Source organism: Mastigoproctus giganteus, chromosome 1 (genome assembly GCF_048544385.1).
Source record: "Mastigoproctus giganteus isolate SK-2022 chromosome 1, ASM4854438v1, whole genome shotgun sequence".
Classification (NCBI taxonomy): Eukaryota; Metazoa; Arthropoda; class Arachnida; order Uropygi; family Thelyphonidae; genus Mastigoproctus; species Mastigoproctus giganteus.
The window spans coordinates 184,837,355-184,859,164 of NC_143575.1; the positions used below are offsets into that span (position 1 = coordinate 184,837,355).

Consider the following 21,810-nt stretch of genomic DNA (forward strand, 5'->3'; position numbering starts at 1 on the left):
TTTACATCATGAATATGTCCTGATGAAAGCATTCCTCTAGCTCATCACTCATACCTCCCAAACTTGAAGGAAAAAAACAAAGACAATGAATGACTGAAACTGAAAGGATTTGAAAAAAATTCAAAGTTTTCAAGCAGCCCACACATCTTTATAACATTGCAGTAAAACACCAGATATTCATAATTATCTTCTTTCCTTCTTCTAAAAAAGACATGCACAACTGCTAAGCTACTAGTTCAGTATCCTGTAGCTTTGTTTCATAAACATTGTTTTTGAGGAGTTTTTTATTTGAGCCCCAATGAAAATCCCTTCTTTCAGTTTTGCATTTATTAAATTGGAAAACACTTCCCTTAGGCCGACCAGGCTAGCCGGGTGGGTAAAGAGCCTGCCTGGCAACCCAAAGGTCGCGGTTCGATTCCCGCCTCGGGCTTGGATCAAAGTACTGCAAAGACCTTGGGAGGTGCATTATGGCCACAGAAGCCTATGCGCCAACAACTACCAAAAAAAAAAAAAAACTTCCCTTAGGTAGCAGAATCCACTTTCTTCTTTATCCAGAGCCTTAACAAAATTCTTCATTAATCAAGCTTTATATGCAATGGTGGAAGAAGAACCTCTTTTTTGGTTTAACCAGGAAAACATATATTACTTCTACCTGGTAAAAATTCTGCCCTCTATTTCAAATCATGCACAATATAATGTTTTTCTGTTGCACTATTGTCCCAAAAACAGAAAACAATAGTATTTTGAGAAACCTCCTTGTAGACCACTGAGTAAGTCAATTACCTTAAGATCGCCACAGACATTCCAAGCAGTCATAATACTTTATTGCACTCAGGATCTTCAGTATACTTTCATATATTTCTTTCAAGCAAACAGCATGAAGTAGAGGAACTGATGAAAATGCGTTTCCATTGAGCAGAAAAACTGCTTTTAAACTTAATTTTGAGGCATCAGTAAATAAATGCCATTCATTAGAACAGTTCGATGCTAATTTTATTCAGAAGACCATAACATAATGTCTTCCATAACAAAATATTTTGATATACTGTAATTTTAATTTCTAGTTCAAATGACTTCCACTGTTGTAATCTAGAAACAAGGAGTTCTGCTTTCTCTTTAGAAAAGTTTAAATCACAAACCAAGCGAATATCATCTTTTAAGGGCACAAAAGGTGATATAGTTGTACACGTTGGCACTAATAATATTAAGAGTAGGAAACCGGCAGAATTACTTAACAAGTACAGGTCACTGTTGAACAAAAGCCGAGAATTAGGGTTGAATTTGAAAGTGTCTGCAATTCTGCCCAGACACGATAGGAGGGAGTATATGATGAGAGCCTTGTCGAGAAATTCGGCCCTGGAAAGATTGTGCAAGGCTCAAAGGGTAGAATTTTTTTCAGGCTGGACTGTACTTGTTAACAGGAGAGATTGCTTCTACAGGGATGGGATACACTTAAATAGAAAGGGTGCAAGAATATTTGCTGATGCTATCGAGGCAGTGTTAGGTAGGTCGGAAAACTGCTAGCTTGGGGGGAGACAAAGACCAATAGATTGACAGTAGCCACTGGCAGAGGTGAAAGAGATTCTTGCACTGCTTCTATTAGAATGAGCAGAAGCCTGAAAAACAAGATGCATGATATTTCAGAGACTGCTGGGAGCCATTGCGGTACAAGTAAACACATGGGTTGTGTTAGGGTAGCTAAGAATAGAAACAGGTGCAGGTATACTTGCGTGTACACCAATGCTAGGAGTTTAGTAAATAAATTTGATGAATTTGAGGTATTGCTCAAAACATCAAAGGCAGATATTGTTGGGATATCAGAGACGTGGTGTCACAGAGATATAAGGGATGCAGAACTGCAATTTGGGGAGTACAACGTGTACAGAAAGGATAGACAGGATAGGAAGGGGGGAGGGGTTATGCTATTAGTTAAGAAACACATAAAAACCAAGGAAGTGAAGCCAGTCGACAGCGCTGGACAGTGCAGTGTTGAGTCAGTTTGGTGTGACATAAGCATTGGGAGATCAAAATTGAGAGTAGGAGTGTGCTATAGGCCTAATGACTCTGATGAGTATAATAAGAAACTGTACAGGGAAATAGAGTGGGCCAGTAAATCAGAGAGTCTTATAATGGGGGATTTTAATTTCCCAGATATTGACTGGAATTTGTGGGTTGGTCACTCACACACTAGCAAGGCTTTTGTGGATTTATTGGATGATTGTTTTCTACATCAGCATGTTCGGGAGGCAACTAGAGGGAGTAATACTCTTGATTTGATTATCAGCAGTGATTCTTCATGCATTAAGAATCTGCAGATAAATGAACCACTAGGTGGCAGTGATCACAGTGTGCTGAAGTGGGATTTACTCAAAGAGGTAACTACCATTAGGGGTAAAGGGAAGGGTTATTGCTTTCGTAAAGGTGACTACGATGGACTGAGACAGTATTTAAATTCTATACAGTGGGACCAACTGATGATGTTACCAACAGCAAATTCAAAATGGGAAGCATTCAAAGAACTTATCTTGGAAGCTACTAGGCTTTACATACCAACTAAGAAATATTGTTCAAGGTTTAGGCCAAAATGGATGTCAGATGAACTAATGAGGCATATGGCAGAGAAGAAAAATGCATGGGATACTTACAAATTAACACATGACACAGAAGCCTATGATAGATACAAGTTGATATGCAACCAAGTTACAAAGGAGGTTAGGCAGGCGAAGGCAGATTACGAGAAATCCTTGGCAAGGGATGCAAAGAAAAACAGCAAAGAGTTCTTTACTTATGTAAACTCTAGAAGGAAGGGGATGAATCAGATTGGTCCACTTGATATTGATGGGTCAACTGTTGGTGATCCTGCTCAGGTAGCTAACAAACTAAATGAATATTTTGCATCGACATTCACACATGAGGAGTTATTCAGCGAGGGGAATGCCAGAGGTGTATTCAACTCTAGCAGTAAGCTACAGAATCTTGAAATAACTGGGAGTAAAGTGGAGGAGAAACTGTTGAAGATAAACACAAGAAAGGCACCCGGGGTGGATGGGATCTATCCAGTTATATTAAAGGAGGCAGCAAAGGAAGTAAGCAAACCCTTAGCCATAATTATGAGAGCTTCCTTGGACTCAGGGGAGGTACCCATAGACTGGAAATGTGCAAATGTGACCCCAATTCACAAAGGAGGATCAAAGGCTGACACAAGTAATTATAGACCTGTGAGCTTAACTTCTGTTCCTGGAAAATTAATGGAGGCACTGGTTAAAGAAGCACTGCAGGATCATTTAGACAAAACTTCAGTTATAGCTCGGACACAGCATGGTTTTGTTAAGGGGAAGTCTTGCCTGACCAATTTGATTGGATACTATGATGCAGTCACAAAAGAACTGGATGCAGGGAATAGCTTTGATATTATATACTTGGATCTTAGAAAGGCTTTTGATACTGTTGCACATGGAAGACTGCTACACAAATTGGAGCAGTGTGACATTGGAGGCAAATTGCTGCTATGGATAAAGGGGTGGCTGAGGGGGAGAAGACAGAGAGTGGTAATCAATGGACACTGCTCATCGTGGACTAATGTTATTAGTGGAGTCCCTCAGGGCTCAGTGTTGGGTCCATTATTGTTTTCTGTATTTATAAATGATATTGATGATGGTATATCAAGCTTAATGTCCAAGTTTGCAGAAGATACAAAGGTTGGCAGGATTGTCAACTACACTACTGACACTATGCTACTGCAACAGGATCTGGAAAGGTTGAGCAGATGGGCTGAGAGGTGGCAAATGAAGTTTAACATTGACAAATGTAAAGTACTACACATGGGAAACAGCAACCCCAGAGCAACGTATCAACTCTGTGGTACTACACTGACAGTGGTAGAGAATGAAAGGGACTTGGGGGTGGTTGTGCAGGCAGATATGAAGTTCTCTGAGCAGTGCAGATGGGCTGCAAGAGTAGCTCATGGAGTATTGTCAATGATATACAGGAATTTTTCCAGCAGGGATAAGGAAGTGATTATTCCCTTGTATAAGGCAATGGTCAGGCCACACCTAGAGTACTGTATACAGGTCTGGAGGCCTCATTTCAAGAAGGATGTAGAGCTGCTGGAACGAGTACAGAGAAGGGCAACAAGATTAGTGAATGGAACAAAGGGGTGCTCTTACGAAGAAAGGCTTAAGTTTTGCAAATTACAGTGTCTGGAGACTAGGCACCAGCGAGGTGATCTGATAGAGGTGTATAAAGCCTGGAATGGTTTGAGCATGCTCAATGCTGATGGGATTCTTCCTCTAGCTCAGAAAAATCACCTGAGAGGGCATAAATTCAAATTGAGGAAAGTCAGATGTAGGATAGACGTGCGGAAATTTGCCTTTAGCCAGCGGGTGGTTGGTTGGTGGAACAGACTTCCATCCCTTGTAGTGGAGGTTGATAGCCTAAATAAGTTTAAGGCTCAGCTGGACAGGTATTTTGAACGAACAGAGTGGTGAAGTGGAAGTGGGTTTTTTTTTTTTTTTTTTTGGCTGATGCTGCATAAGCTTGCTTTCTTGCATCAAATGCCTCTACTAATGCTAATGCTAAGCCATTTCACTCTTCTTGCTTAATTAAGTGTGGTGTATTATAATTTTCTGATTAGTAGTCCAAATCTGATGACTGGCTGGTCCAGCAAAGTCTACAACAAAAGAATCCTCATTATATTCTTAACTTACTGCCTTTATCCTATGATTTTGGGGGATCAAGTATTGGTAATTCATTATGTGGAACAGGCCTTAATGCAGATGATGTGTTGGGATATTTGATGCTGTGCTAACTTTTTTTTGGAATGTCCCTGATATTTTTGTCATGCAGAAATAGCAACTGGTAATGTGGCTGTACAGTTTTTACCACACCATAGGAACAGTAAAGGAATGCTTTTAATTTTCCCAATTAACCACATCCTTGGATTTGTGATGCAGGTAATACAGCATATATATGTAGCCCAAGTTCTGTCTTGATCACTAATCTTGTAGTCCAAGTACAAAGAATACACACGTTTAGTAATACTGTGGATTCTCTCCCTCTGAGTTTTGTAGTAAACTGTCCACACACATAGCAGAAATTTTTTTTCAGGGTAATTCAGACATTTCCTTTGCTTCTGCTTAAACATTTTAACAAAACACAGAAGAAACAAAACAATATGCCATATATATATAGTGGGGCCTCGACTTACGATGACATCGACATCCGATATTCTCAGGAACTGATATACCTTCCATACAATCTCTTATTTTAAGGACCGATGATATTTGCAGGTACCGATGACTTTCCGATATAGTTGGAACGATACATGGGCGGAAATTTTTAAGATGCATGGCGTACTGTTCTCAACCACTTAGAGTCTTTGTTATTGTTCAACAACATTACTGTTCAACACGTGGTGCACGGAACATCACTCATACGATTGTTTCAGATCTATGACGATCTAAAACTTAAAGCTCCATCAACCAGTGGCAGTGTTGTGCGCTTTGAAGACTTTAAAGCCAGCAAAGGCTGGTTTGAGCGCTTCAAAAAAAGGGCAAATATCAAAAGTGTTGAAAGGCATGGGGAAGCATCCAGTGCTGATATAAAAAAAAGCAGCCGAGACCTTTAAAATTGAATTTGTTGAAATTTCTATAAAATTAAATTGAGTTTGTTGATCAGGAGGGTTATCTTCACCAGCAGGTTTTTAACACTAACGAAACTGGCATCTTCTGGAAGCGAATGCCCAGGAGAACACACATCACTAAGAATTTTACCTGGGCATAAGCCTATGAAGCATAGGCTCACTCTCTTGTTGGGTGCCAATGCCTGTTGAGATTTTAAGCTGAAGCACTTGCTTGTGTATCACTCTAATACCCCCAGAGTATTTAAACAACAAAAGGTCGACAAAGGCATGCTGGGAGTATTTTGGTGCAGTAACAAGGCCTGAGTTCAAGGATATGTCTTCAATCAATGGGAGCTTGAAGTTTTCTGTCCTTCAGTGATCTTCAGAGATCTAATTTATATTTCATGAAGGTGTTAATTGATCAGATTATGAATAGCACTGCTTGCAAAACACGTACTAGTTGCTTGATATTGATATTTATTGGAAAATATCAAAAATGTATCCAAGGGCTGATGAATATGAAAAACATATAACAAGCTGCATATATTCTCACACATTCTTGTCCAAGAAGGACAAGAATGTGAGAATAAAGCACATCAAGCAACCACAAATGAATCAGTCCAAGGGTGGTTGCTAAGACTAAGAAACACTAAGAAAGACTCAGAAACAAATGACTAAGAAACAGGTTATGGAAGACAAACAACAGAAAGTGGATAACTTGAAACATCATCATGCATGTCTATGAACCCTGTATCTATAGATAGGTACAATACTGGACAATGTTATCCAAGAAACATTGTTTCTCTGCTTACAACCATGGCTATGGGGTAGAGAAACAATCAGTTTCTTTCCAAATTATAAAAACAGCTAATGCCATTTCGACTTTTCATAATTATGAAAAGTACAAGAATTCCTTGTACACTCCTTTCTATTTTTTCAACCAGTAGTTTCAATTGTCTAGTATATGCAACAGTCTAATATTTTCAGCAACGCAAAGTTTGTCCTGAGCAGGACAAACTTTGCGTTTCTGAAAATTTCTTTGGTGATGCAAATAGAAATTCTCATCCTTTTCATAAGCTGTTTCCTATCGTAGCCAACTATTCTCTCCAACCCTTCAATATTTGTAATAAGTGGTGAAATCAGTATAATCACTGAGGACAGAGCAAAATAAAAATAAATAAATAAAATTATTAATCAGAGTGAAAAGATAAGAACATGACATAACATGTTACAAAAAGTAATCATCCAAAAAACTCTGCTTGCATTAGTGTGGAGGAAAACAAATTGATAAGTGAGAGAGAGCATTGGATGGATTAGAAGCAGTGTTGTAGTATTAAAAACTAATAGGGTTTTTAATACTGCATCAGTGCTTCTCATCTGCAGTCAGGAATTCTTTAAACCCTGCTATAAGTATCCTCATGGCAAGGTAACAGTCAAAATTATTTCCAAAAAATACAAGTAATAACACTAAAATTGAAAAAATCTCTATTTGTGTTAAAAAAAAGAAAAGGTCACAATTTGAAATGCATACCTCCCACACACACACACACACACACACACAAAGCAAATTTAAAACATGGGGAATGACATTTCCTTGCATTTTCCTTCAACTACACCACTAGTTAAAAGACCAAGCAATAAGAACAAATCATATGCGAATCCCATCGTAGGAAGAATTCAGTTCTTAAACATAGATCAAGCCTCAGCTTTTCAAAATACAGCATCCACTTGGTAGAAGAGCATGTTTAGCTTTTCATTCTGAGAAAACAGTAGAAAAAAAGAATACAGTAAATGAATGTCAACAAACGGAGTTAGTTGTTACTGACATTATAAAGTCAATTGCATGGTAGAGTCAAAAATTTTCCAGACTACCATATTAAACATAACTAAACCTAGACAGAGTCACTCTCAGAAGTACTCTACTTGACTAGTAATGCATTTTTGTCACTATTGGTACAATTGCTCATAGCAGTTCTGGAACTGTTCTGATCTAGATAGTGTGGAGAGCACACTATCCACATTATCTAGATAGTGTGGAGAGCACCTTCAGTTGCACTGATGACCTCTTGTTAATTGCAGAACCTCATAAACTATTTCATTTTTTGGAAAAATAAAAAAAATTACATGGGGAGAGATCACAGGCATGATACCACAACAGTCAAACCTGTTCTTTTCAACCTGGTGATTTTTTTCTAATCGAAGAAAATGAGGCGATTTCCAAGTCGATTCACACTTTGCGAGTTATATAGAAACACCACGCCTCTTCCCTGGAAATAGTGATAATTGTTATTACTTTGAGAGTTTATCAGTGCAACAGCTACTATGGCCAAATTGTACCTAACACATGATTTTAAAACAGACAAAGTTATTTTTAGCTATTAGATTCATTATATGTAGTTACAGAGACAGCTAATCTCAAGAAAGTGAAGTGCTCCTGTATATTTGAATATTCTCCAATGATATGGTCAGAGGTTCCTACAGGTGCAACAGGAGACAGAAAGCTGTTCCTTGTGCCATTTGATGTACAAGACATTCCAAAAGTGCTTGACTATAAGCCGAGAGCTAAAATGAGAACACTCTGACGATCACCTTTTGGCATAAAGTGAGTGTGTCCAATACATATTGTCCTGGAATAAAAAAAACAAATGTGTAACTTCTCTGTGTCCATCATCTTGAAAACTTGATATCCATAGCTGAAGCATGTTTTATTTGGAATAGTACCTTATTAGGTTGATTCTGCCAAATTTGTGACCACTGATCTTTACGTGCCTGTTTAATTACAGTTTCATAATCAATATATGGAAACTGATTGGGAATTTAAGTTTGTTGAGTTTTTTGCAGCTCTATTACCTGGTTAAATTAGCTAAGGATATAACTGATTTAGCATTGTAATCATTACGGTATAACGTAACTTGAAAATTTATATCTCGAATTTGATGGGACAGGACATGTTGCCGATGGGGGATGCCTCTGTGTGGGCTCGATGTAAGCAGCGTGAAGAAGTTAGGCACCAACTCAGCTTTGTTATGGGCCTTCATGAGAGCTTGAAGGCCAGGGTAGATGCCCTCAAAGAACTTACATTGGGGGACCAGCAAGCTCTCAGCTACCCACATCAATGCCAGAGCTTGCACTTGATCATCCAGCAACACAGCGGCAACCTTCAGGGCAGAATGCACTGGTCCCACAGGAGTTGGTTATTGTCGGTGACTCTATTGTCAGGGAGACAGGAAATATACTGTGCAAAAAGGATAGGTGGAATAGGACCAGGGTAAAAGTTGATATCAACTTTTGCCCTGGTATCATCTTTTAAGGGCACAAAGGGTGATATTGTTGTACAACATTAGCACTAATGAGATTAACAGTTGGAGATCTGTGGACTTACTTAACAAGTACAGATCAATGTTGAAAAAAAGTCACGAGTTAGGGTTAAATTTGAAAGTGTCTGCAATTCTGCCCAGACACGATAGGAGGGAGTATATGATGGGAGCCTTGTCAATCAATTCAGCCCTGGAGGGATTGTGCAAGGCTCATGGGGTAGAATTTTTCTCAGCATGGTCTGTGCTTGTTAACAGGAGAGAATATTTCTACAAGGATGGGAGGGATACACTTAAATAGAAAGGGTGCAAGAATATTTGCTGATGCTATCAAGGCAGTTTTAGGTGGGTCGGCAATGAAGAGTACTGAAGCTCACTACAGCTAGAAATTTATCTGTAATAGTATCACAGATAATGCTAAATACCAGCCTATCATGTTTATGTTATACGTATTACTCTATGAAGTTTACATTATATGTATTATGCCAGGGGTCAGCAACCTTTTTTGAGTGAAAAGCCATTTTTGATATAATTTAAAAAAAGAGAGAATCCAAAGAGCCCCACCTCAGCTCAAGCTGGGGGGGGGGGGGGAGTTTTTAAAGAAATGGAATGGAGTGGGAAGGTGTTTTATTAAAAAATATATATTTTTTGAAATATTATTTATTAATACTGAAAAAACATAACAAACATCCAATTAGGTACGAATTAATATGACTTTTGCTACTGAACTTCTTGAGTGAGTCCTCAACATTAGGTGAGTTGCTGTAATTTTCATCTTTAAACATGCTGAGAGACTCGTATTGTTCAGACGGTTTCTTGATTTATTTTTAATATAGTTCATGTTCGAAAATAGTTGCCCGCAGAAATACGTTGAAACAAAAACTGACGGAAGTCCAAACACAAATACTGTATTTTACAAATTTATGTGTGTGTCCGGTAAGCTACTTCATGCTTCAAACACAATTTGGTCTTGCTTTTACAATTCATCTATCGTCGTACATTTGTGTAGAATTACAAGGGCGGCCTTTTGCCTTTCCAAATCTCCAATTTCAGTTTTAAGGCATTTTAGTCTTGCACTCCACGTGTCCTTAATTTTTAAGTCCTCTTAACTCCATTTCAAATTGTGCTTTGTGTGGGCTAAAAGTTAAAGAGCCACAGGTTGCCGACCCATGTATTATGCTATACTGTTATGTTAGTTTAATTCCCCTATCACGTACCATGGTATAAGTTACGAGAAACGATATCGTGCCAAGTCACTGATAAAAGGTTCTATGCATATAGAACAGGAGAAACTGCTTCTACACGGATGGGATACACATAAATAGAAAGGGTGCAAGAATATTTGCTGATGCTATCGAGGCAGTATTAGGTGGGTCCGAAAACTGCTAGTTTGCGGGGGGATTCACAGACTAAAAATTAACAGTAGCCGCAAGCAGGGGTGAAAAGGACTCTTCCACTGCTTCTATTAGAATGAGCTACAATTTGGAATGCAAGGTGCTGAGGATTTCAAGAGCTGCTGGGTGTCATCATGGAACAGGTAAATACATGGGCTGTATTAGGGTAACTAAGAGTAAGAACAGGTACATGTATACCAATGCTAGAAGTATAGTAAATAAATTTGATGAATTTTGAGTGCTGATCAAGACATCAAATGTGGATATTGTTGGGATATCAGAGACATGGTGTCACACAGATATAAGCAGTGTGAAATTGGAATATGGGGAGTCCCATGTGTACAGAAAGGATAGATAGGATAGGAAGGGAGGAGTTATGCTGTTAGTTAAGAAACACTTGAAATTTAAGGCAGTGCATCCAGTTGACATAGATGGACAGTTCAATGTTGAGTCAGTTTGGCATGAAATAAGCACTGGAAAAGCATATATGAGAGTAGGAGTGTGTTATAGACCTAATGACTCTGATGAGTTACAACTATCAACTGTACAGAGAAATAGAGTGGGCCAGTAAATCAGAATGTCTTATAATGGGGGATTTTAACTTTCCAGATATTAACTGGAACTTGTGGATTGGTCACTTGCATACTAGCAAGACTTTTTGTGGATTTACTGAATGATTGTTCTCTACAGCAGCATGTTTGAAAGGCAACCAGAGGGAGTAATACTCCTGATCTGATTATCAGTAGTTTTTTTCATGCAATAAGAATTTGCAAATAAAGGAACCACTAGGTGGCAGTGATTACAGTGTACTGATGTAGGATTTACTTAAAGATGTAACTACCATCAGGGGTAAAGGGAAGGGTTTTATGTTTTCGTAAAGGTGACTATAGTGTCTCAGACAGTTTTTTAATTCTAATGATGTTACCAACAGCAAATTCTATATGGGAAGTACTCAAGGAAGTAACCTTGGAAGCTATTAGGCTTTTTGTCCCAAATAAGAAATACCGTTCAAGGTTCAGGCCTAAATGGATGTCAGATGAACTAATAAGGCTCGTGGAAGAGAAAAAAATGCATGGGATGCATATAAATTATCAGGTGACACAGAAGCCTATGGCAGATATAAGCTGTCTGTAATCAAGTAACGAAGGAGTTTAGGCAAGGAAGGCAGATTACGAGAAATCTTTGGCAAAGGATGCAAATAAAAACAGCAAAGACCTTTACTTATATAAACTCTAGAAGGAAGGGGGATGAATCAGGTTAGTCTACTTGATATCAATAGTTCGACTGTTGATGATCCTGCTCAGATAGCTGAGAAACTTGAAAGAGTATTTTGCCTACATTCACACATGAGGAATTCTGTAGGGAAGTGGACGACAGAAGCTTATTAAAACTCTAACAGGGAGCTGAATGATTTTGTAATACCCAAAACAAAGTAGAGGAGAAATTGTTGAAGTTAAACACAAGAGAGGCACCTGAGGTGGATGGGATTAATCTAGTTACATTAAAGGAGACAGCAAAGAAAGTAAACAAACCCTAAGCCATAATTACGAGAGCATCATTAGACTGAGGTGAGGTCACAATGGACAAGAGATGTGCAAATGTATCTCCAGTTCATGTTATCCTTTGATCCCCCTTTGGGGGGAATCAAAGGATAACATGAACTGGAGATACATTTGCACATCTCTTTGATTCCCCCCAAAGGGGGGAATCAAAGGATAATATGAAGGCTGCATGTTTGGTATCAATGAAGGTACCGTACAACGAAGGATCCCCCAAAGAAGGGGGGGGATCAAAGGAAAGAATATTGTTCAAGGTTTAGGCCTAAATGGTTGTCAGATGAACTAATGAGACATGTGGCAGAGAAGAAAAATGCATGGGATACATACAAATTAATGGGTGACATGGAAGCCTATGATAGATATAGGTTGGTCTGTAACCGAGTCACGGAGGAGATTAGGCAGGCAAAGGCAGACTACGAAAAATCCTTGGCAAAGGATACAAAGAAAAACAGAAAAGAGTTCTTTACATATTTAAACTCGAGAAGGAAAGGGATGAATCAGATTGGTCCACTGGATATTGATGGTTCAACAGTTGAGGATCCTGCTCAGGTGGCTAACAATCTAAACGAGTATTTTGCATCTACATTCACGCATGAGGAGTTATTCAGGAAGGAGAATGATGTAGGTAAAGTAAACATTGGCAGTGAGCTGGATGATTTTGTAATAACTGAGAGGAAAGTGGAGGAGAGATTGTTGAGGATAAACATAAAAAAGGCACCTGGGGTGGATGGGATCTATCCAGTTATATTAAAGGAGGCAGCAAAGGAAGTAAGCAAACCCCTAGCCATAATTATGAGAGCTTCTTTGGACTCAGGGGAGGTACCCATAGACTGGAGATGTGCAAATGTAACCCCAATTCACAAAGGAGGATCAAAGGCTGACACAAGTAATTATAGACCTGTTAGTTTAACTTCTGTTCCAGGTAAATTAATGGAGGCACTGGTTAAAGATGCACTGCAGGATCATCTAGACAAGAATTCAGTTATAGCTCAGACGCAGCATGGTTTTTTTAAGGGCAGGTCTTGCCTGACCAATTTGATTGGATACTATGATGTAGTCACAAAAGAACTGGATGCAGGGAATAACTTTGATATTATATATTTGGATCTTAGAAAGGCTTTTGATACTGTTGCACATGGAAGACTGCTGCACAAATTGGAGCAGTGTGGCATTGGAGGCAAATTGCTGCTATGGATAAGGGGATGGTTGAGTGGCAGAAGACAGAGAGTGGTAATCAATGGACACTGCTCAACGTGGACTAATGTTATTAGTGGAGTTCCTCAGGGTTCAGTGTTGGGTCCGTTGTTGTTTTCAGTGTTTATGAATGATATTGATGATGGGATATCAAGTTTAATGTCCAAGTTTGCAGATGATACAAAGGTTGGCAGGGTTGTTAAGGACACTACTGACGCTATGCTGCTGCAACAGGATCTGGAAAAGTTGAACAGATGGGCTGAGAGGTGGCAAATGAAGTTTAACATTGACAAATGTAAAGTACTACATATGGGAAACAGTAACCCCAGAGCAACGTATCAACTCTGCGGTACTACACTGACAGTGGTGGAGAATGAAAAGGACCTGGGGGTAATTGTGCAGGCAGATATGAAGTTCTCTGAGCAGTGCAGACGAGCTGCAAGAGTAGCTCATGGTGTCTTGTCAATGATATACAGGAATTTTTCTAGCAGGGATAAGGAGGTGATTATTCCCTTGTATAAGGCAATGGTTCGGCCACATCTTGAGTACTGTATACAGGTCTGGAGGCCTCATTTCAAGAAGGATGTAGAGCTGCTGGAACGGGTACAGAGAAGGGCAACAAGATTAGTGAATGGAACAAAGGGTTGCTCTTACGAAGAAAGGCTTAAGTTTTGCAAATTACAGAGTCTGGAGACTAGGCACCGGCGAGGTGATCTGATAGAGGTGTATAAGGCTTTGAATGGTTTGAGCATGCTCAATGCCAATGGGATTCTTCATCTTGCTCAGAATAATCACCTCAGAGGGCATAAATTCAAATTGAGAAAGGACGGATGTCGGATAGATGTGCGGAAATTTGCCTTTGGCCAACGGGTGGTTGGTTGGTGGAACCGACTTCCATCACTTGTTGTTGAAGTTGATAGCCTAAACAAATTTAAAGCTCAACTGGACAGGTATTTCGAACGAACGGAGGGGTGAAATGGGAGTGGGTTTTTTTTTTTTTTTTTTTTTTTGGCTGATGCTGAATAAGCTTGCTTTCTTGCATCATATGCCTCTACTAATGCTAATGCTAATGATAATGATATCGTGTTATCATATCGATACGATATCGTATTACTCGTGTTAGTTTAACTTCTGTTCTGGGAAAAATAACAGAGCTACTGGTAAAAGAAGTAATGCAGGATCATCTAGACAACACTGAAGTAATGATTCAGACACAGCATGAGTTTGTTAAGGGGAAGTCTTGTCTGACCAATTTGAATGGACAGTATGATATGGTCACAAAGGAACTAGATGCAAAAAATAATTTTGATATCATATACAGTCGGGTCTCCATATTCGCAGGATCTGTATTTATGAATTTGTGTTTTTTGTACTCACGTTGGCAGTGGCGAAATTTATCATACTAAAAATTTGGCTGCTGCTCGCTGCATTTACCCAGTGAGCAACATCTGAGTAGGACAGCTTGTGACCTTTGTGTGTCTCTGCATAAGGCTACTTGTGCTTAAAATATTACTGTGATTATGTGAATACCCCATGGGTTCTAAACAAAGTGCATCTAGTAATGGACAAAAGCCTAAAAGGGCCAAGAAAATGATGACTTTGAATGAGAAAGTGCGGATCCTATAAAAATGTCGAGAAGGGTTCACATACACGGCCATAGGCTGCATGTTTGGTATCAACATAGGTACCATACAATACATATAAGGAAACTGAGATCAGAGAGGCAGTACAAAGTGGTGGAATTATTACTGTGAAATATGCGGCTTATGTATGGGATAAAGTGATGTTAAAGATGGAGAATGCACTGTTAATTTGGATAGAAGACCAGCACAAGAAAAAAAACTTGCCTCTGAACATTGGTATGATTTCTGCTAAAGCCCTTGTTCTTTACAACAGATTTAACCTCCTGTACCAGCAGCATCATGGAAACCACTTTCATTGCCAGCAAAGGCTGGTTTCAGAAATTCAAGTGTCGTTATTCACTCCCTAATGTTAAGATTGCGGGTGAGTCTGCTTCAGCTGATCACAAGGTTGCTAAGGCAAACCCTGCACAACTCAAGAAACTCATTGAGGAGAAGAGATATAAATCACAAGCTGATCACAAGGTTGCTAAGGCAAACCCTGCACAACTCAAGAAACTCATTGAGGAGAAGAGATATAAACCTGAACAAGTTTTCAATGCCAATGAGACGGAATTATTCTGGAAGATGGTGCCTCAGTGCACCTATATAGCCATTGAAGAGAAGGCCCAGGATTCAAGGCAAAAGTCTCGACGTCAGCCAACCCTGCTTCTTCTCCAATCTCTCTGAGACCCCTACTACTGAAGAGTACTGAATCCTGTAGTGAATACCCTGGTGCATGCAATGTTCTTAATTTTATGTAATAAAAGTTTGAGACAGTATTTTCGAAACATGGATCTAAAATGTTACTCATTATTGTAAAACACAATTAAAACCTTTTAAAGACATTTAAACATTTTTCTGTTAATTGTAAATCGTTGCGTAAGTGTTAAAGCATATGTAGAAATCATCTGGGGCTATTTGGGCGAGAGTACAAATTTTTGCGAGAAGTGTTGACACAACCCCTGCGAATATGGAGACCCGACTGTACTTGGATTTCAGGAAAACTTTCGATACTGTGGTACATGGAAGACTACTGTACAAACTGTAGCAGTATGACATTAAGGGAAAGTTGCTACAATGGATAAAAAGCTGGTTGAGTGGGAGAAGACAGAGAGTGGCAATCAATAGACACTGCTCTTCTGGGGGACTCCACTAATGATATTAGTGGAGTCCCCCAGGGTTCAGTGTTGGGCCCATTGTTGTTTTTTGTATTTATTAATGATATTGATGAAGGTATATCGGCTTAATATCCAAGTTTGCAGACGATACGAAGGTTTTTGATAAATCATCTATTTATAAATTTTTGATAAATCGTCTATTGCAGTGTTTCCCAAACTTTTTTGTTTGCAGACCCTTTTGGCTTCAAAAAAATAACCATATCCATCCTCACATCCTAGCTCACTTAAATATGGGGTATCCAGACATAGGCTACTAATGTGAAGAATGGTGTTGTTTTTTCATCTCACAAAGTCCTTTAAAGTTGGGACTGATTGTAGACAAATAAATTCTCATGTCAGGTGCAACATCAAGTCTGTAATGATATTCAGATTTTGTTTTAAAAAATAAGCAAAACTGAAAGTAACCATCACATAAATTATCCACGGATCCCCCTGCAACTGTTCACGGATCCCTTGGGATCCACAGAGCACAGTTTGGGAACCACTGATCTATTGGACACCATGGGCTACCCTGGCCACCTGTTTACACTGCTCAGAGAAGTTCATATCTACCCATATCATAACACCTAGTTCCCTTTCTCCTTGTACTTTTTAATTCAGCACCACCAAATCATTTTGGGGTTGCCATTTCTCGAGTGTAAGATCTTGCATTTTTCTGCAATAGAACAGAGTGCTACTTTTCTGATCATCTTTGTAGAGTGTTCAAGTCATTCTGAAGGAGCACTCTGCACTAGTCATTAACATTTAATTTTCACTGCTACCTAAATGTGAGAGAGCTTGCTTAATATGCTGTAATTTTCAAAACATTGAAAAAAAATCAACGTTCCAACATCTCCAGCATTCCATCATGGTTGAAAAAGAAAAGTTAAGAATTCATTAGTAAAAGCAAACACTTACTTTTGTTCTGAGTTGTAAATCAGAACAAATGTTAAAAATTCTGTAAAAAGTTTATTCATGTACATAAACTAACATCAATATAAGCAAAAAACAAATAAAACCGTGTGCCAAGTCTATAAACAAATGCCAAGCATTACTGTAAAGCATTCAATCAGTGTGCCAATACTAAGTAGTTATTAATTTCATGTAAAGATTGGAGCATGAACTCATTGGTTTAATGCTTAAGAATGACTGCTCGTATATTGTCAAGGACACTACTGACACTATGCTACTGCAACAGGATCTGGAAAGGTTGAGCAGATGGGCTGAGAGGTGGCAAATGAAGTTTAACATTGACAAATGTAAAGTACTACATATGGGAAACAGCAACCCCAGAGCAACGTATCAACTCTGTGGTACTACACTGACAGTGGTAGAGAATGAAAGGGACCTGGTGGTGGTGGTTGTGCAGGCAGATATGAAGTTTTCTGTGCAGTGCAGACGGGCTGCAAGAGTAGCTCATGGTGTATTGTCGATGATATATGGGAATTTTTCTAGCAGGGATAAGTAGGTGATTATTCCCTTGTATAAGGCAATGGTCAGCCCACACCTAGAGTACTGTATACAGGTCTGGAGGCCTCATTTCAAGAAGGATGTAGAGATGCTGGAACGAGTACAGAGAAGGGCAACAAGATTAGTGAATGGAACAAAGGGGTGCTCTTACGAAGAAAGGCTTAAGTTTTGCAAATTACAGTGTCTGGAGACTAGGCACAAGCGAGGTGATCTGATAGAGGTGTATAAAGCCTTGAATGGTTTGAGCATGCTCAATGCTGATGGGATTCTTCCTCTTGCTCAGAATAATCACCTGAAAGGGCATAAATTCAAATTGAGGAAGGACAGATGTAGGATAGACGTGAGGAATGCCTTTAGCCAGCGGGTGGTTGGTTGGTTGGTGGAATAGACTTCCATCCCTTGTCATGGAAGTTGATAGCCTAAATAAGTTTAAGGCTCAGCTGGACAGATATTTCGAACGAACAGAGGGGTGAAGTGGAAGTGGTTATTTTTTATTTATTTATTTATTTATTATTTTTTTTTGGCTGATGCTGCATAAGCTTGCTTTCTCACATCAAATGCCTCTACTAATGCTAATGCTAATATGAATTATGGCACACTGTTTTGGTGTTTTGAATGCATTTGTGCATTTCAGTACAACCCTCATGTTCGCTGCCTCAACCCACATATATGCCATTTTATGCATATATGTGTTGAGGCAACGAATGTGTTAATGACTGTCCCAATCTTTACATCTGAAAATTTTGACATCACACCCTTTTTCCTTTCACTGATATTGTTTATGAAAATTAGAAACAATAGTCAGCCAAGAACTAATCCTTGGGGGACCTCACTTCTGATGTTACACCAATCTGAAGAATATCAACTAATCACAGCCCTCTGATTTCTGTCTTCTAGTCTCTGATTTCTAGACCCTGCAATCCCAACATGTTCCAGCTTATAGAGTAACCTCTTAGGAACTGAGTGAAATTATTTACATGCCTAGCTAAAATCTGTTATCCCTAAGTTATTTATCCATTTGGCTGATATGAATTTATTTATTTATATGTCTATATCTTTTGGCAATAGCAAGCTTCACTTCCATGTTATAAAAGTAAACTAGATAAAAAAGTGATTGCAACACTAAACACATGATGTCTGAGTTTAAAGTTGTAATCACTTGTTTTATCTAGTTTACTTATATAACATGGAGCAAAAACCAGTAATGTTGCAAAATTAGATCAGACAGTTTTCCTTTTTGTGAAAATTTTGTGTGAGAGGAAATACCCTGATCTCAGTAGTGAGTAAATATTTTGGTTTATGTTGTATGGAAATTCCTGGCTTCAAGTCAAGCCATTCTTTGAAGCTGATCAGCACTGTTTTTCCTTGAAGATTTCACTCAAGCTACTGCAGACACATCTTCACTTAAAATAAAGAAATACACACTCAAACATCGCAAACCTGAATAACAGTCAGTTTAACATAATTTTACGGAACACAGGTAAGCTATTTTTGTTAAATTTATATGACGAGGCACAGGTGGACTAAACTTATTAGATTTAATTTGTTCAAGGAAGCAAAGGTTACAATTTCTTTGTGAAATACGTTCAACTTTTTTTCTCTTTCTTTAACAAAAGTGAAAACTTTTTCAAACTCAAATATACTGAACAAGGCTATATATGATTTATGTACAATTTAATAATCTTTATTAATGTTTTTTTTTTTGTTTTAATATGTTGAGATCTAACAGTGATTTGTTTTTTGAAAATTCATTTTATGATCACACCAATGAGAATTTTCTTTAAACCTGCAAAGAAGTTAGCAGTTTGTAGTAGTAGTAGTGGCATGTGATGCAAGAAAGCAAGTGTATGAGTTTATGCAGCATCAGCCAAAAAAAAAAAATCACACCATTCCCTCCAAATGCCTGTCCAGTTCCTCCTTAAATTTATTCAACCTATCAACTTCCACAACGACAGATGGAAGTTTGTTCCAGCAATTAACCACCCGCTGGCTAAAGGCAAATTTCCGCACTTCTATTCTACATTCGTCCTTTCTTAATTTGAATTTATGCCCCCTTAGGTTCGTAATCTGAACAAGTGGAAGGATCCCATCAGAATTCAGCATGCTCAACCCATTCAAGGCCTTATACACCTCAATCAGATCACCGCACAGGTGCCTAGTCTCCAGCCACTGCAATTTGCAGAACTTAAGCCTCTCTTGGTAAGAGGATCCCTTCATTCCCCTCACCAATCTTGTTGCCCTTCTCTGTACATGCTCAAGTAAATCTACATCCTTCCTAAAATGAGGCCTCCAGACCTGTACCGCAGTACTCAAGGTGTGGCCTGACCATTGCCTTATACAGAGGGACAATCACCTCCTTCTCCCTGCTAGCAAAATTCCTATATATCATTGACAAAACCCCATGACCTGCCCTGGCAGCCTGTCTGCATTGCTCAGAAAACTTCATTTCTGACTGCACAATTACTCCCAGGTCTTTTTCATTTTCTACCACCTTAAGTGTAGTACCACACAGTTTGTACGTTTCTCTGGGGTTACTTCTACCCATATGCAGTACTTTGCATTTGTCAAGGTTAAACTTCAGTTGCCACTTCTTAGCCCATCTGCCCAAATTATCTAGATCCTGTTGCAGTAGCACACTGCCATTACTGTCATTAACAACCCTGCCAACCTTTGTATCATCTGCAAACTTTGACATTAAGCCTGATATACCTTCATCAATATCATTGATAAATATACAAAACAACAGTGGACCTAACACCGAACCCTGTGGGACTCCACTAATAACATTAGTCCACGAAGAGCAGCACCCATTGATTACCACCCTCTGTCTTCTCCCACTTAACCATCCTTTTATCCATTGTAGCAACTTACCCTTAATACCATTCTGCTCCAATTTGTACAATAGTCTTCCATGCGCAACGGTGTCAAAAGCTTTCCTGAAATCCAAATATATGATATCAAAATTATTTTTTGCATCCAGTTCCTTTGTAACCACATCATAATATCCTATCAAATTTGTAAGACAAGACTTTCCCTTAACAAACCCATGCTGTGTCTGAATTATTGCTGCAGTCTTGTCTAGATGATCCTGCAATGCATCTTTAACCAGTGACTCCATTATTTTACCCGGAACAGAAGTTAAACTAACTGGTCTGTAATTACTCGTGTCACCCTTCGATCCCCCTTTGTGAATTGGGGATACATTTGCACATCTCCAGCCGTGGGAACCTCCCCTGAGTCCAAGGATGCTCTCATAATTATGGCTAAGGGTTTGCTTAGTTGCTTTGCCACCTCCTTTAATATAACTGGATAGATCCCATCCACCCCAGGTGCTTTTCTTATGTTTAACTTCAACAATTTCTCCTCCACTTTGCTCTCAGTTATTACAAAATCATTAAGTAACCTGCTACAATTTGATAACCTTCTGCCACTTTCAAACCTTAATAATTCCTCAATTTCAAAGTGTTTGGAAACACTTTGAAATAAAATGTTTAACTGGGTGCAACTCAGGCATATACACCTATATCATACTCATAAGCTTTATAAGTACATAATAATAAACATATGCTTTTTTTTTTAATTTGCCCTTATTTATTTTTATGTACTAATTCTGCACATTTTTAATGACTTTTTATACCCTATTTGATATTTTACTGCAAGAAACATAAATCTGCATATTCAACATTTCTATAAGAGTTAAGATCAAAAAATAACATATATTAACTGAATTATTTGATTATTTAAAGCTATTTCAAAATATTCTGAATAATTTAAAGTGTATTGAATACAAAATACAAGGAGCAATACAAAATTTAGTTCCAACCTTGCAGCATCTGAAAAATAGATGCCTCCTCCAAGCATTCCAATATCATTTCTTTCAACTCCACGTTCACTGACCACATTTCTAGGAAGTAGCAGTCCATGAGATAAAATTCCAATCATATTGGCTGCAGAAGAGGAGTGAAATAACAACTTGCAGTTTCCCAAATGGTGGTAAAAATCTATCGATTCAATGCTTCGCTGAACATGAAAGATGTTATGAATTCTTATTTGAGTATCCCTATCAAAGATAAATAAACTAAGTTAAATTAGCAGCAATTAAAAAAAATCTCAAAATGATATATGATAATGTGCACTAAAAATCAGGCTGTGGTTGGAAAATGAAGATAATTATTGTGATATCAATTCTAATTCTTTTATCTCTTTTTCAGGTTGAAGATCATTAATTGGAATTTTTGGAATTTTAATTATCACTAGCTGGAATTGCAAAAAAAAAAAAAAAAAACTAACTAAAATTTCAAAAATAATTTCAAACAAATCCATTATATATCTGCTCAAAGAGAATTTAAGAACCATAGAACAATGGACAACAATATTATTTCCCCAAAAAAGTTCTGCACAGAAGGAAGTGAATTTAAAAAAAGGTATCATCAGCCTCCAATAAAAATTGGAACAATATTCTGTAGTGCAACAAATCGTT

The 21,810-nt window shown here is 38.4% G+C and overlaps 1 protein-coding gene across 1 annotated transcript in view; it reads right to left on the minus strand.

The window, feature by feature from the left end:
- The window catches only part of LOC150091361 (protein mono-ADP-ribosyltransferase PARP4-like), a 577,845-nt gene that overhangs the window by 543,849 nt on the left and 12,186 nt on the right, over window positions 1-21,810 (minus strand). The window contains exon 4 of the mRNA XM_090390099.1: window positions 21,154-21,390. Coding sequence (XP_090246225.1) covers window positions 21,154-21,390 — 237 coding nt within the window. The remainder of the gene's footprint in view (window positions 1-21,153; window positions 21,391-21,810) is intronic.